Source organism: Amphibalanus amphitrite, unplaced genomic scaffold (assembly GCF_019059575.1).
Source record: "Amphibalanus amphitrite isolate SeventyFive unplaced genomic scaffold, NRLGWU_Aamphi_draft 000132F_arrow, whole genome shotgun sequence".
Classification (NCBI taxonomy): domain Eukaryota; kingdom Metazoa; phylum Arthropoda; class Thecostraca; order Balanomorpha; family Balanidae; genus Amphibalanus; species Amphibalanus amphitrite.
Genome location: NW_024881627.1, coordinates 155,303 through 168,840, shown reverse-complemented (window position 1 = coordinate 168,840; position 13,538 = coordinate 155,303). Strand labels below are relative to the sequence as shown.

The 13,538-nt window shown below is 57.3% G+C and overlaps 1 protein-coding gene across 8 annotated transcripts in view; it reads left to right on the top strand.

The window, feature by feature from the left end:
- Window positions 1-13,422, top strand: part of LOC122381994 (serine/threonine-protein kinase 26-like) — a 69,986-nt gene extending 56,564 nt beyond the window's left edge. For all 8 annotated transcript variants that reach the window (XM_043366825.1, XM_043366824.1, XM_043366826.1 and 5 more), the window contains 8 exons: window positions 3,462-3,627; window positions 4,247-4,404; window positions 5,703-5,888; window positions 8,373-8,515; window positions 10,008-10,188; window positions 11,430-11,543; window positions 11,994-12,311; window positions 12,681-13,422. In XM_043366825.1, coding sequence (XP_043222760.1) covers window positions 3,462-3,627; window positions 4,247-4,404; window positions 5,703-5,888; window positions 8,373-8,515; window positions 10,008-10,188; window positions 11,430-11,543; window positions 11,994-12,311; window positions 12,681-12,896 — 1,482 coding nt within the window. In that variant the 3' untranslated portion in view covers window positions 12,897-13,422. The remainder of the gene's footprint in view (window positions 1-3,461; window positions 3,628-4,246; window positions 4,405-5,702; window positions 5,889-8,372; window positions 8,516-10,007; window positions 10,189-11,429; window positions 11,544-11,993; window positions 12,312-12,680) is intronic.
- The last annotated feature ends 116 nt before the right edge of the window (window positions 13,423-13,538 follow it).

The following is a 13,538-nucleotide window of genomic DNA, read 5'->3' as shown; positions in this document are numbered from 1 at the left end:
CCGGTGCAACGCATCGCTGCACGTATCACGCATGCGAGCGTTCTGAATAAGTTTCATATCCCTGGCGTCACCCACAAATTACCCCGTCTGGTTGATTTATCAGTACCGGGACCCGCGGAGGCGGAATGGTCCATGTTCGACTGCCTTTATGGCTCTGCATTGATGCTAATTAATGCTGAGCCGCCAGGTCAGTTTTCCGTGGTGATTTCCTGCTCGATAAGACTGACTGGCTGGACGTTTTGGCGGTGCCGATGGGTTTTCTGACAGCCGAGACAGAGCTGTGCAGCTGGTGGCTGACAGGGTTTTACATCACTGACGGCTCGGACGGATGTCAGTGATGGCTCGGACATGGTTTAACATGGTTTAGAAGGGGCGGCCTTTGCGTTGATGGCTTATTGTCATATTCTGTATTTGGCAAGGAATCGATATGCTCAACGGAGCAGGACTAGTTAATGGGGTGGGGCGCAAAACGAAGTGTGTGCTCCTTTTGTAAAAGGGTCCTTGTAGCACTCCCCGGTAAACACAGAACAAAGCTGCCGCTAGGGGCTCACCTATCGCCGCCCTGACTCACAGTTCCAGACCTAACGCGTGTGCCGTTCGCTCTGGGTGGCTTTATGCCGGACGGGCCGGCCCGGTGGTCGTTTTGACGGCGCGGCCTGTACCCGCTCCCCCGAGAGTAACTCTATGGTGGACAGACCGGCTCTCAGGGCGGACGTGTAGCTGCGTCTGTCCGACGCCTTCCGGTCGGCCGTCACAACACGGCCGTCTGGAGACTGTTGGAGTGTTGGCGTCGGCTGGCTGCTGGCGCGGCGTCCAGTCAGGGCGGGGGCGGCGGCGGTACAGGCGGTGTGACTCACCAGTCCCTCCGCCAGCACGTAACACGCAGCGCGCGTGCAGCCAGCACAGCGCGGCACAGCGCGGCGCCGGCCGCCGCCCTGCGCTAACTGCGCACAGATGAGCGTGCCGAGAGGTGTGAATGGCAGAGGTGTTTGTGCACCGGAGGGGAAGGGGGGGGGGGGCTGCGTGCCGTGTCCGGTGACTGAAAGGGCTCCGTCCGGTCGGTATTGGTGAGGGAATGGAGTAAAGTGAGGGCGGGTCCGTTCCGGTTTACGGCGAGAACCGATCCCGGTCACGGAGCCTCCCCGCCCACCGTAGGTGCCCGTCGACCCCCGGAGCGCGCGGCGCAGGCCAGTGTCGGTCTCTGCTGGCCCCCGCCGCGCCGCCCCCGCCTGCGGCTTCCGGCGCGCGCTGCCAAATTCGTCACCCCACACTGCGCCAACCAGCTCCGCTCCAAACTAGTTCGGGGTCCGGCCGCGAGACGGCGCGGCGAGCGCGGCGTAGTTGACTGTCCCGGGCTGACCAGTGTAAAAAAACGGCAGCTGCGGTCCAGAATGTTGTAGATAGGCGTAAAAGTCTTTGTAGTTTTATCTCGTTCTCAGCTCGTAGTTTTATCTGAGACAGGTAAAGTACGGGGTGATGTCTCCACCGCTTCATTGGTTCTCACCGGCTCTGTTCAGCCATGTCCTCTCTCTCTCTCTCTCTCTCCGTGGTCGAGTACCCTGTATTCTTCTCCCCATGTGTTCCGTGCCGCCGTCGGCCCCTCCGCCCTGGCTGCAGTGTGTCTGCCGCCAGTCGCCGTGACCCTGAGAGGGCCGGGACGCGGCCACGGCCGCTGCCACTGCCACTGTAAACAGAGTCCGCTCCAGCTGGGTCGGACGGGCGGAGGGACGGAGGCGGTGCACATGGCGTGGACGGCCGAGCCGCTCAACTGCGCCACACCCGGGGTCGGCCGTCGGTTCTGCTGTCTGTGGTTCTGGGTGGTGGTTATGGAGCAGTAGTGCCGCTGCGTGGCACGGTTGTGCTTACCAGAGAGTTTGCCTGGACGAGTAGGGTCTGCTATAGTGTGAGGGTTTATTTATAGACTTGCAGCTGGCGACGAAGGTGGCCGTTTCAGTAGGGCTGATTTTCTCTGTCTCATATCGAAGCAGCTCAATATAACCGCCACTCACCCGTCACGCGTCTATCGCAGCTCGATCTCATAGCGCTCACGTTGATCGGCATGGGCGCCGGGCCCGCCCACTGCGGGCGCTGTAAAAGGAGCCCGGAGCGGCCCGGGGGTCCGGGACCGGGGCGACTCTGCGCTGATTGCAGGTCGGCGCGCCGCGCCCTCTGCAGACCCGCTGACCGATGGCCAGTAATGAGTGCCGTGCGGCTGACGTCAGCCGCCATCAGCTGACGTGGGCTGACGGTGTGGTGATCAGCTGACGTGCCGGCTCTATTCAGAGTCGCCCCCGCTGCCCAGTCCCCGCTCCTCACCCCCGGTCCGGCTCAGACCCGATATTGAGCGGCGATGAATGGGCCCTCTTCGGGCCGGCGGAGACGGTCTGACCTGGTCAGCGGCGGCCGAACGGTGGCAGTGGCGGGGACGACTGTCCAGGACGGCAGAGGACCAGCGCCGGCCGCTGGTTTTGTCGGCACCCGGTGTGACGGAACTCAATGACCTCTTCACGGAAATGGTGCCCCCGCTGAGAGGCTTTCCCTGTCTGGCGCTGAAAACAAGACTACGTGCCTTTATTGGGTGGTGGTTTTAGGTCGCAAGGTCCTGTTTGGGTTTTAGTGGTGTCCGTTAAAGCGGCTGCTAGATTACTACTGAGAAAGGCACTTACGGAATTCTGTAAAATGGCTGAACGTTAAGCCTCATTTCGCCTTGAACAACTTATTCAAGTAAAACGAGTAAGTGACTTTCAGGGGCACCGCAGGGTGGTTACTCGGCTTTCTTTCTGAGGAAGCCTTACAAATTAGACTGATTGCAAGCAGGGACCATGTTTCAGCTAAACTTCATTTCCATGCATTGTAACATTGCGCCATTAGACAGTGCACTGAACACTCAAGCCCCACGTTTTGTCGACCATACCATTCCATACTATCCCGCCAAGAGTGTCACCTCTGTCCCACGGGTCGGGTTAATCCATCAGTGTCTCTGACGGACCCGCTCAGTGTGACCCGCCGCCCGATATGTGACCCGTGTCACCGGCGCCCGTTCCGCCATCTGATCTATCTGCTGCATTGATCGACCTTCCGTGGACGGGTTTTTGTTAGCTGGTTATGTGTGACCAAGATGTGTGACCAGCGTGGGTTGTAGTGTAGTGTTTCCACTGATGGTGCCTAGTCTGCGGCGTTTACTAACCTGCTGGACTGGTTTGACATGACCTGGGTAAACCCTCCGTGGCATTTGATTCCATCTCGACATGTTGTCCAGTGCCGATTCGACATAAATTAAACACTCCGACCATACTTTCATGAGCTAATAGAGTCGTCCGGTTTTAGCCCACCGGCTTCCCTTTTTACCGAATCGGAAGTGGATTGCCCCCCCCCCCCCCACGCACACACCACCCAAACACCACCCGTGTCTCTCCCGACACTGCTCTGATCCGCCCCGCCCCCCTCTCCCTCTTCCTCAGGGCACCAAGCTGTGGATCATCATGGAGTACCTGGGCGGCGGCTCTGCCCTGGACCTGATGAAGGCGGGCAGCTTCGAGGAGATCCACATCTCCATCATCCTCCGGGAGGTCATCAAGGGCCTCGACTACCTCCACTCTGAGCGCAAACTGCACAGGGACATCAAAGGTAGCCCCGCCCCCTCCGCCGCGGAAAGGAGCGCTCATTGGCAGTTACCGGCTGAGTGGATGGCATTATCCGTGTAAAACACACAGCTGTATTTCCGGTTGTGACTGTTTTGGGAAACGTGCCATCTGATCGGGATCACTCATTTCGTTTGAATTCATATTTATTGCCGACGTTCTCACAGTTTTCCTCACGTCTTCATTTGGAGCTAGTATGTGGCGTTAGTGACGAGTTTACAACTTTGTTTAATAAATGGGTGTCATGTGAGCCATTCACCTGTCTGAGACTAGTGTTATAGTAACAACTCATCGCCCATCACTGTCCCCATAGACCATACCTGCAGCCTCACCTTTTCCAGTACTCGCGGCGGAAACAGAGCGCCCATCCTTTTCCTCCTTGCTTCTGCGACCTCTATGAAGCCATGCCGGTCTACGGGTGCTTCCCATACGATCGCGGGGGTGTCGCTGATTTATCGATCTCCGCCACGTCCGGCTGACTGCCCTCCCCACCCCCACCTTCTGACGCTCACCCTCCACCCCCCCCCCCCACGCACACACATATTGCTGTCTACCGCCGGCTGACGCCCTCTTCCCTTCTCACCACCTGCCCTCTCTTCCCTCAGCGGCGAACGTCCTGCTCTCCGAGATGGGCGACGTCAAGCTGGCCGATTTCGGCGTGGCCGGACAGCTCACCAACACGACCAGCAAGCGACAGACGTTTGTCGGCACGCCCTTCTGGATGGCGCCAGAGGTCATCAAACAGTCGGCGTATGACTCCAAGGTCAGTTCGGGACGCTGTGGGGCTGGCGTGGTGCACGAGGCTAGTCATTGGTTGAGGTAGCGTGGGCATCCTTTCAATTGTTTTGTTTGCCGTCGTTAGGGTATGTGTAGTTATGTAATGAGTTATTGCGGTGAATCATGACATGTTTGTGGGGATTTTGTGTGACGAACTGTTGGCATTGTCTGAATTCCTGACAAGTCCTCAGCGAGGCGCTGTCAGATTCTGGTTGGTTCTAGGCATGCTATTTGTGGCAGCCTTTCGACCGCTGGGTTCCCGATAGTGATTTAATTTCGGTGTATCGTCGGTCCACATGGTAATGAATCCAAGCCGGCACTGTCGGCACTGACCGAGCCCTGACGAGTTGGTCCTATTGGAGCTGTGTCCGGACGTGTCCGGATTTAACTGGCTCAGTCCGGATTGCCGCGGCTCTGTGGATCTGCCAGCTCTCCCGGCAGTATATGGCAGAGGCGTCGGGTGCCAGAAATGGGCCGGCGGCCGCATCATTACGGGAGTGGAGGGACCGGGGAGGAGGAGTTGTTTGTACACCATAACCCGGGCTGTGAAGGGTGTCGTGTTGTGTGTGGGGTTTGGAGGTTGTGCGCCGGTCGAATAAAGCACAGAGCAATGGTTGACTGATTGTGAGGAATGTTGTAACATTTTGTTTGTGCTAATTGTGATGACAATGCAGAGAATGTAGTATGTAGAAAAAATTGTGTAGGATTTATATTTCCCATACCTGCTACATTGCATGATTAAATCGAGACATCCAGGCATTTTAATGGCACGTGCACTGTACCACACTTTTCAAAGTTTAATGCAGTGCTTTAATATTGCCAGCCGTGTGGTTCAAGGGGTGTGGTTAAACGCGTTGAACCACACGGCTGCTGACGTCACTATCAATTATAGTTGTGAGCTTTTTGGCAGGTATGGGAAACACCTTCCAGCCCTAAGGCCGAGAATTCAATAAATGTCACCTCGCTTTTTTAGCGAAAAGCACCTCGGGCCTAACGGCCCTCGGAGTTTTTGCTAAAAAACCTCGGTGACATTTATTGAATCATCCCGGCCCCGGGCAGGAATATATTGTCTTGCCCTGAGTCGTGTGCGTACAATTAATTAGCACTGTTTTATCATTGTCTCCACCTGTTTTATCACCGTCCCGAGTTGAGGGTAAACCCCCCCCCCCCTTGACCCCACTCACGAACGCACGTCCCCGTGAAGCGTAGCTTCAACTCGTTCCCTCCCGCCTCCGCTGACGTGGCCATTCTGATCTGTATTAACCTCCATCTGCGTCCCCACAGGCGGACATCTGGTCACTGGGAATCACTGCCATCGAGCTGGCCAAGGGCGAGCCGCCCAACTCTGACCTGCACCCGATGCGCGTGCTCTTCCTGATCCCCAAGAACAGCCCGCCGCAGCTGCAGGGATCGTTCACACGCCAGTTCAAGGAGTTTGTCGAGGCCTGTCTCAACAAGGACCCTGAGAACGTGAGTATGCCGACCGTGCTGGCTGAGTCTGGTGAGGTGCTGAGTTATCCAGTCGGTGGAATGCAGCTCTGCTGACAGTGAAATGGGCTATTGGTATGCGCGATGGCGTACGCGCAGGGATTTGGTACTGACAGCACAAGGACGGCACAGATAGGCAACAAAAAGGAATAGGGATGGCGACACCCGTGGATTAGCATTCAGCGATTGTTGCTGTGTGTAACTCCCAGAGATGGAGCTCAGGAGACTACTCATAAAAACTCGGGTCTCTGTGTTCAGAAATATTGTTGCTGCGTCAGCGCTGGCGGGGATTCATAATCGGCTGAATGTCCACCGGTTCAGAATTTGGCCGCAACTTTGACCGTATTTCGCGACTGTGGCGGCGGCCGTCGCCGTTTAACCTTACTGACCTGACATATAACTGTTGGCAGTCGTAATCCCGGGCGATAAATCCCAGCCCGGCGTCCTCACACGGCCACGGCCGTCGCTGCCACGTTCACAGGCCAAAACTCTGAAACTTATCGCGAATCTCACTAAATACAACCCAATTGATAGCTTCTCTCTTGCCTCAGGCTGGCGACAAGCGACGGGTCTGGCCTGTCTTATAACCTGTCCTCACCGCGTCCGCTAGTGCCGACAGCACAGTGTCTGTCTGCGGTCTGTCACCAAGCGTCACCCCACTGTCTTCCTGGGGAGGATGGCTTTGTAGGGCCTCCGGTGCTGCCGCCCGTTGTCCGACTTCACCGGTCTCCCGCGGGGGGGGGGGGTGCGTCGCCGGCAGGGGGGGGGGTCTGTAGGACGCTCTGTTTCCACTGTCCAGGCCGCACGGAGGACTTAGCTGGAGACCGCGGATAGGAGCTCGTCTGTGAACATGTGCGAACGTTGAGCTGTTTTACAAACGCTACCTTCGTATACCAATGTACGATAGGAATTAGTAATTACAAGGGGGCAATCAGGCAAGTTGATGAATCCTAGCACGGCATTGACGGACGCATTCCACTGTATTACGTGGAATATCATAGTTAAATCATGTCGCATTGATAGGCGCTGTCCGCAATCAATGGCCATATATCCCCTTTTTCTCCTGTCTGAGTCACACATTGCCATAGGTTTTTGTCCGTCTGTATCATTTATCGCTGAGATATCTTATCGGGCTTCTCGTCACAGTAGTTTTTTCCCGTTGTAATTCTGACAAGTGTACCAATAGTCTACAGTTCCCGTCAGTACCTTGTTTTCAGTACAGCTCGTCAATCCCCTCAGCACCAGGCGGGCCGCTCCGCGCTGCGGCTTATCCTGCAGCTCAGACGCTGCAAATGATGCGGCTCCGACCATGATTGACAGCTGGTCAATAGTGAGCCAGCTTCTGAAAACTCGGCTGGCCATGGGGGTTGTCGAGTGGCGCCGTCCTCTGACAACGAGGGCACGGGACGCTACACACGACTGACTTGGTCCCGTTGAACGGGCTGATGGAGCAATGGTTGGGTCGGTGGGATGGTGGGTGGATCGGTGGGGCGGCCGGTGGGCTGATGGGACGGGGGAGGACCTTGGGACGTTGGCAGCCCTTTGGAGACTCCTTCATCTACCCATCCCTACAATAGATGCTGCCGCCACTCCAGGCTATGGCCCGGCCACCGCACCGTACGTAGTCGCAGGACTGTGTTCCTTTGATTCTGTTCGGGTGAAGACGCAGCTTGCTGTGAGCAGTTGGAAATTGCTGTGTTGCGGCGTGCACAGGCCAGCTGTGCGGGGCTGTGGCAGGACGAGAGATTAAAGTGGAGCTCTCCGGCTGCCGAGAGCGTGCTGTTTACCCGGTACCGTCGGAGAGTCCTGTTGTGGTGTGCGTCAGTACGGTATTATCCTGACTGGTAGCTGTAGCTGAGACCGGGGCTGGAGCTGGCCGTCTGGCCTCCTGGCGGCCGCCCCATATATCCTGCAGGTGGCCGCTGAGGATCCGGCGGCTCAGAGCCCGGAGCCGGGATAGTGGATGGGGAAGGTGGGGCCCTTAGTCACCCGGCTGGGAATGGGACTGGGGCGTGGTGACGGGCGGACCACAGCACAAACATGTCCCCGTGGACGGAACCCGAGACAAATGAATTTTGTTAGTGGTGTGACGTCCCATTTTCACAGCTAATTTATGGTTTTAATTTTCCTGTGAGCCAAAACTGCAATAAAGCACCAAGTGTGCGGCCATCTCTACCGGGCCTGGCCTGCATAATTATACAATGAACCCGGGCATTTGGATTTTAGCGAGTCAGTCTGCCCCACAATTAACCAAGTGTTCTGTGTAAAGTGGGTCGTCTGTAGTGTATGTGCCGCCTGTAAGGCCCTTTCTCCGAGAAGTCACATCCAATCGAGCTAACGTCGGCTGGTCGAGTGCGACGGCAGCGCTGTGTCGGTGCTTACCCTGCATACTCTCAGACGACCTGCTCCGCCGCTGTATTATGTAAGTCTTTCCGCGGCACTCACCCGCCCTGTGTCCGATTACAGAGGCCAACGGCCAAGGAGCTGCTCCGACTGCCCTTCATCCGAAAGGCCAAGAAGACCTCGTACCTGATCGACCTCATTGACCGCCACAAGAAGTTCAAGATGACCAAACAGGATGACTCGGACAGCAGTGAGGAGACCGACTCGTGAGTAGTGCCCTTCCCTTCCTCCGGGGCTCTGCCAGGCCGCGCAGCTTCTCTCATAGCATCATCCATTCATTACATCCATCGATTACATCCTTACATCTCGTTCTTACACACATTGAAAGCGTGGACATGTATCGTTACGGCGCAGGCCGATACCTGCTATCGCTATTTGCCGCTACTGGTGTGGTTGGTACCGGGAGGCCGCGACTAGCCTTACATACTTGGATGTTTGTCGTTGAGTGCGGAATAGTGTATAGTATAGGCTGCGCTGCCTGGTTCAACATTACAGGATGTTTGTCGCCGGAGACCGGCCGGGCGGGCGGCCGATCTATCGCCGATATCGGAGAATACCCACCACCGCCCTGATGAACAGTGTTGTGGGGAAATGAAACGTCTATTGAAGCCGCCCCGGTCTCCGATCGGTGTGATAGCCGCGCTTGTTTGCATAAATCGATGTACTCGTGGCGGAGAATAATGTTATGGCGCTCGGTCGGCGACAGGCTTAATGAAATGGGCGGACAAAAACACTGATGGTGCGGCGCTGAGCGCAGTTTACTGAGCCGTTTGGGTGAGACATGAGCCGGTTACTTTGTGTCGACATCGCCCTGCGTTTGACAGGCCACTAGTCTAAATCGACAACACCACGACCAGACCGAAACCCCACCAGCAGCTCTCGTCTCACTGGGCATTTGCTATTTCAGTCGGCGGCGGGTCAGCGTCCGACCGTGTGCTGTTTTCGGTCAGGCTGTTTGGTCGATGCCGTGACCTTGACTGAATCGCCGGGGCCCTGGCGGTCACTCCTCCTCTCCCCGGGGTCTGGGTCGTCTCCACCGGACCACGCCCCTGTAATGTGACAGGTTACCGCTGCAGTCCTGGACTCAGTGGTCTGCGTCTTATGTTCAGCTTTAATCATAGATGACAGTGGACCTATTGTTATACACGTCTAAATGAAGGCTAGGGATGAGAAGCGAGCGAGAGATACAATAGCAATACCGCACATATTTCCTGACAAGCCTCCTGATTCTGGCTGTTTAATTCGTCGCCTCCTTAAGGGTTCTTACTGCTCGTCAGCGCTGCAGCTGCCGCTCGTGACTGTTGGTTTATTTACCGATACCTCCCTCGCCGCTGAGATAGTTTGTGCGAGAGAAAGCGATGCGGCCCGACGTCATAACAATAAACCACCTGTGAAGTGCGTGCCACAATGGATAGAGGCACCACTTGATGTGGACCTAATCGGGCTCAGTTTCTTTGTGATCAATGATGGTGATGGACCGGACCGTTTTGTCGTTTTCTGTCGGAATCTATGCTGAAGTATGACTCCTTTTACTACAGTCTTTCACTCGGTGGTCGCACCTTGTCATGATCTCTGATCCTTCACCAGCGTATCGCCCCATCTCCAAACCGTAGCATGAAACCTGGGAGTCGCGCTGTCTGACCTGTGACCTCGTTCTCTGACCCGTCCTCTGACGTCTGACCGCTGTCCGACCGGCAGGGAGGGCTCGCGGAACGACTCGGACCTAGACGAGCCGTGGGTGCCCACCATCCGGGGGCCGTCCTCGGGCCGGCGCGCCGCCGAGCCCGACTCAGGCGGCCTGGACAACAGCGGCGGCGACGACCAGGACGTCGACAGCATGAACCACAACAACCGAATACCGTCCCAGGTCATCACACAGGTCAGTGGGGAGGGGTCACTGGCAGGGTTCCGTCCCAGTTCATCACTGAGGTCAGCGGAGAGCGGGGGAGAGGGGTCACTGACAGGAGCACCGCCCAGGGAGAGAGAGATGGATCACATAGGTACTGAGCTACAGACTGCTGACCGGAGATCATCGGTCATCCCAGTAAAAATTACTGGACGGAACAATGTCATGTAAAAGTATTCCAATGTTACAAAAGTGACCGTTGCAGGATGAAAAGGGATGAATTGTGTGCACAGCCTTGTTTTTATTCCTCCCTGGCATTACTCTCCATTTTTCATGCGCACTTGGCTCTGCACTTGTTCGATAGCAGGTGGCCGCGTCAATCACTCTCTCTGGCATGACTGTCAGTTCCCTCCGCTGCGGGGGTGTCAGTATCCCCCTCCCCTCCTCTCTGCCGACGTCTTACGCACGCGTGCGCACGTGTTACCTGTCTCCTTGTATGTTTCCGCGGGGCTCGACCCTGATCACCGCTGTCGGAATGTGGCTCCACGCGCACCGCCCAGAGAAGTGCTATCTGCGCGCGGTGACTCGCACAGTTGGTGTTTGAACGCCCCCACTGCCGTCAGCTCCGCCCACACACACCGAGCGGGGATCGCGCGGCTGTGGAGGAGCTTTAATTGCCCCGATTTAGGCCGGTAGATAGTGACGATATGGGACGATGGAGGGAGGGGGAGAGAGGGGCCGAGGGGGCTATCGTAGTGATCTTTCGACCCGAGACACGTATGCGGCTGGTGGGACGAACGAATCACTTATGCATCGGGTGTGAATGACTAGGAGAAAAAAACGTGATATCGTCGAGCATGAGTAGTGGGGAAGTAAAATTAGCAGGCAGCGATGACGGGAGTATGCTATGGGGTGCCCGTTTTATGCTGTTAGCCGTTCTTCACTTATTTATCGCTAATATGTTATTGATGCCCCTTTGGACACATAGCATGTGATCACTCATCACAACTGACTCATGTTTAACGCAGTAGCAGTCACATTTGTTCCTGGATCCGCATAGTAAATCGCACGCTTCAATCTCAGTATATAAACTCGCTCTCTGTATTCCGCGCTGGTCCTTCGGTTCACTCGGCTCCCCTCGAGCTCATAGTGTTTCGATCTCTTTCGACTTCCTCGGGTTCTCCGAGTCCACTCATTTCTTCACCCTGTGTGCGTATGTCAGCCGTCAGCCCCTCCCTTTGCCGCCTGACTGACCCACCTTCTCCGTCCCTCAGCTTCAGAACGGCTCCAGCGCGCCGGACCTGTCCTCCATGTCGTCGGTCTCGTCGTCGGTGACGGTGCCGGCGCCGCGCTCCCCGGAGAAGGAGGCGCCCCTGCCGCGGAGTCCAGTGAGTTGGGATGGCCCACGGCCGGTCCGGGTGACCAAGCCCCTGTCACGTACCGGGCTGTGTCACTTCTGTAGAAGGCTGTTTGCAGCAGACGTCAGCCTGGTGTTTTTTGAAGTGCCAGATGTGTTGATTACTGACGTCTGGCAAATTGCCGATATGAATACGCCCCCTGGCCCCGTTCTGTGAGGCTATATTTGAACTGAGTTGCATGGGTCGAATGTGTATGCATTCCAGTGCTAGTGTCTGTGAAATGTCAGCTGATTAAATTTGTGACTTCTGTCGGGAGGCGTGCTCCGTTGAACTCTGGTCTGTGAATACAAATCCCATGTCGTGCGCCATAATATACCTCGGTGTGTTATATGTGACTGTAATGGTCCGGATAATATGCCCGTGTTGACCTTATCTGCAACAAATGTCGGTGACACGCGGCCCCATTTCTGTCTCCGGCAGACGCGGCCCACAGCGGCCGCGCCGCCGCCGCCCGAGCACCGGCGCTCGGTCGCCGAGCCGGTGGTGGAGCACCGGCGCTCGAGCACGGAGCCGCTGGTGGAGCACCGCGAGCGGCGCCGGTCGAGCGGCGACTCTCGGCTGTCGGAGCACCGCCGCTCGGCGCCGCCGGCCGAGCCCGCCGCCGAGCCGTCCCCCTCGGCGGCGGCGGCCAACAAGCGGCGCTCCACTGCCAGCCCCAGCAAGGTGGTGATCCCGACGGGGCAGCAGCCGAACCGCAGCCGCACGCTCACCGGAGTCATCCACCCGCTCATGGCAGAGGTGAGAGCCGGGGGCAAAGGTGGATGGGGACTGATTGCGCTCTACTGCGGGCTGGGAGGCGTGAATGAAATAGCAAAATATATCATTGAAGCGGTACTTCCAGGTGAACTAATGCCTGGTGACTTTCATTTGAGTTGTGAGTCATGAAAGCAAAATTTAATTGTTGTGCCCCAGAACGTTTTGTCATAGCTGGGAGTGCATCCCACGCGGAAGTACCGCTTCAACGGCGCTCCAACGGGTTGCAGCCTCGTCCGTGTCCATGTCGTTTCTCAGGTCTTATTGCTTTCTTTACGTTGGCGTTTTTCGTTGATCCCCGTATCTTCGTTCGTGTTAGTATCCCGTCTGACTGCTACCGCTCTCCGCCCGCAGCTGCAGCGGCGACACCGGAACAGCTACCGGTCGCGGGACCCGTCCTCGCTGGCGCAGCGCACAGACGCCATCGACGAGCTGCGCAACGCCTTCGAGCTGGCCGAGCGCAGCGCGCCAGGCATCAGCGACCAGTTCGTGCAGCAGCTGCTGGTGAAGCTGGTGCCGAGTATGGGCGAGTCGCGCCTGCGCGCTGCCATGGAGCGGCTGGCGCGGTGAGCCGCCCGGCGCCCCGCCCGCCGCCCTCAGTGTTTGTGATAGTGATGTGCGCGGCCGGCCGCAGCGCCCACCGCCACGCCGTGTGTACATACCAGGAGACTATTTTGCCCAGTGGCGGAGCCATGTGCCGTGTTGTTGGCCCCGCTCGCTGGGGCCGCGCTGCATTCCTTGGCCGGCGCGCGCTCGCGCAGACTAGTCGCTGGCCGGCCGCCTCCGGCGCGCGCCCGCGCAGAAATCAAAACCCCGGCCGCCGCCGCCGCTGCCGCCGGCTCGGGGGGTCTCAGCTGCATCTCGAACAAACGGGCGGGGCCGCGCGGAGGCGGGCAGCGCGCGGGTCAGCCGGCCGGCCGGCCGGCGGTTCTCCCAGAGCGAGTCTGTTGTTGGGCCATCGAGCGGCCCAGAGTCTAGTATATATTTATTGGAGGGACGCGCCTGTGTTCAGCCGGCGCAGCGTTGTTGATCATAGCGACAATTATGTGTGTAACAATATGTATATACTAATAACAATACAATATTTGAGCGCGCAGTGCTGGCGTGTGAGGGTGGACGGGCGAGTTTCGTGATCGCTGGCCGACAAACGTTGGTGTGGGGAGGGACGACATGAACCCTTGGATAACCTGGAAGGCGTGGTAAGAATGTTAT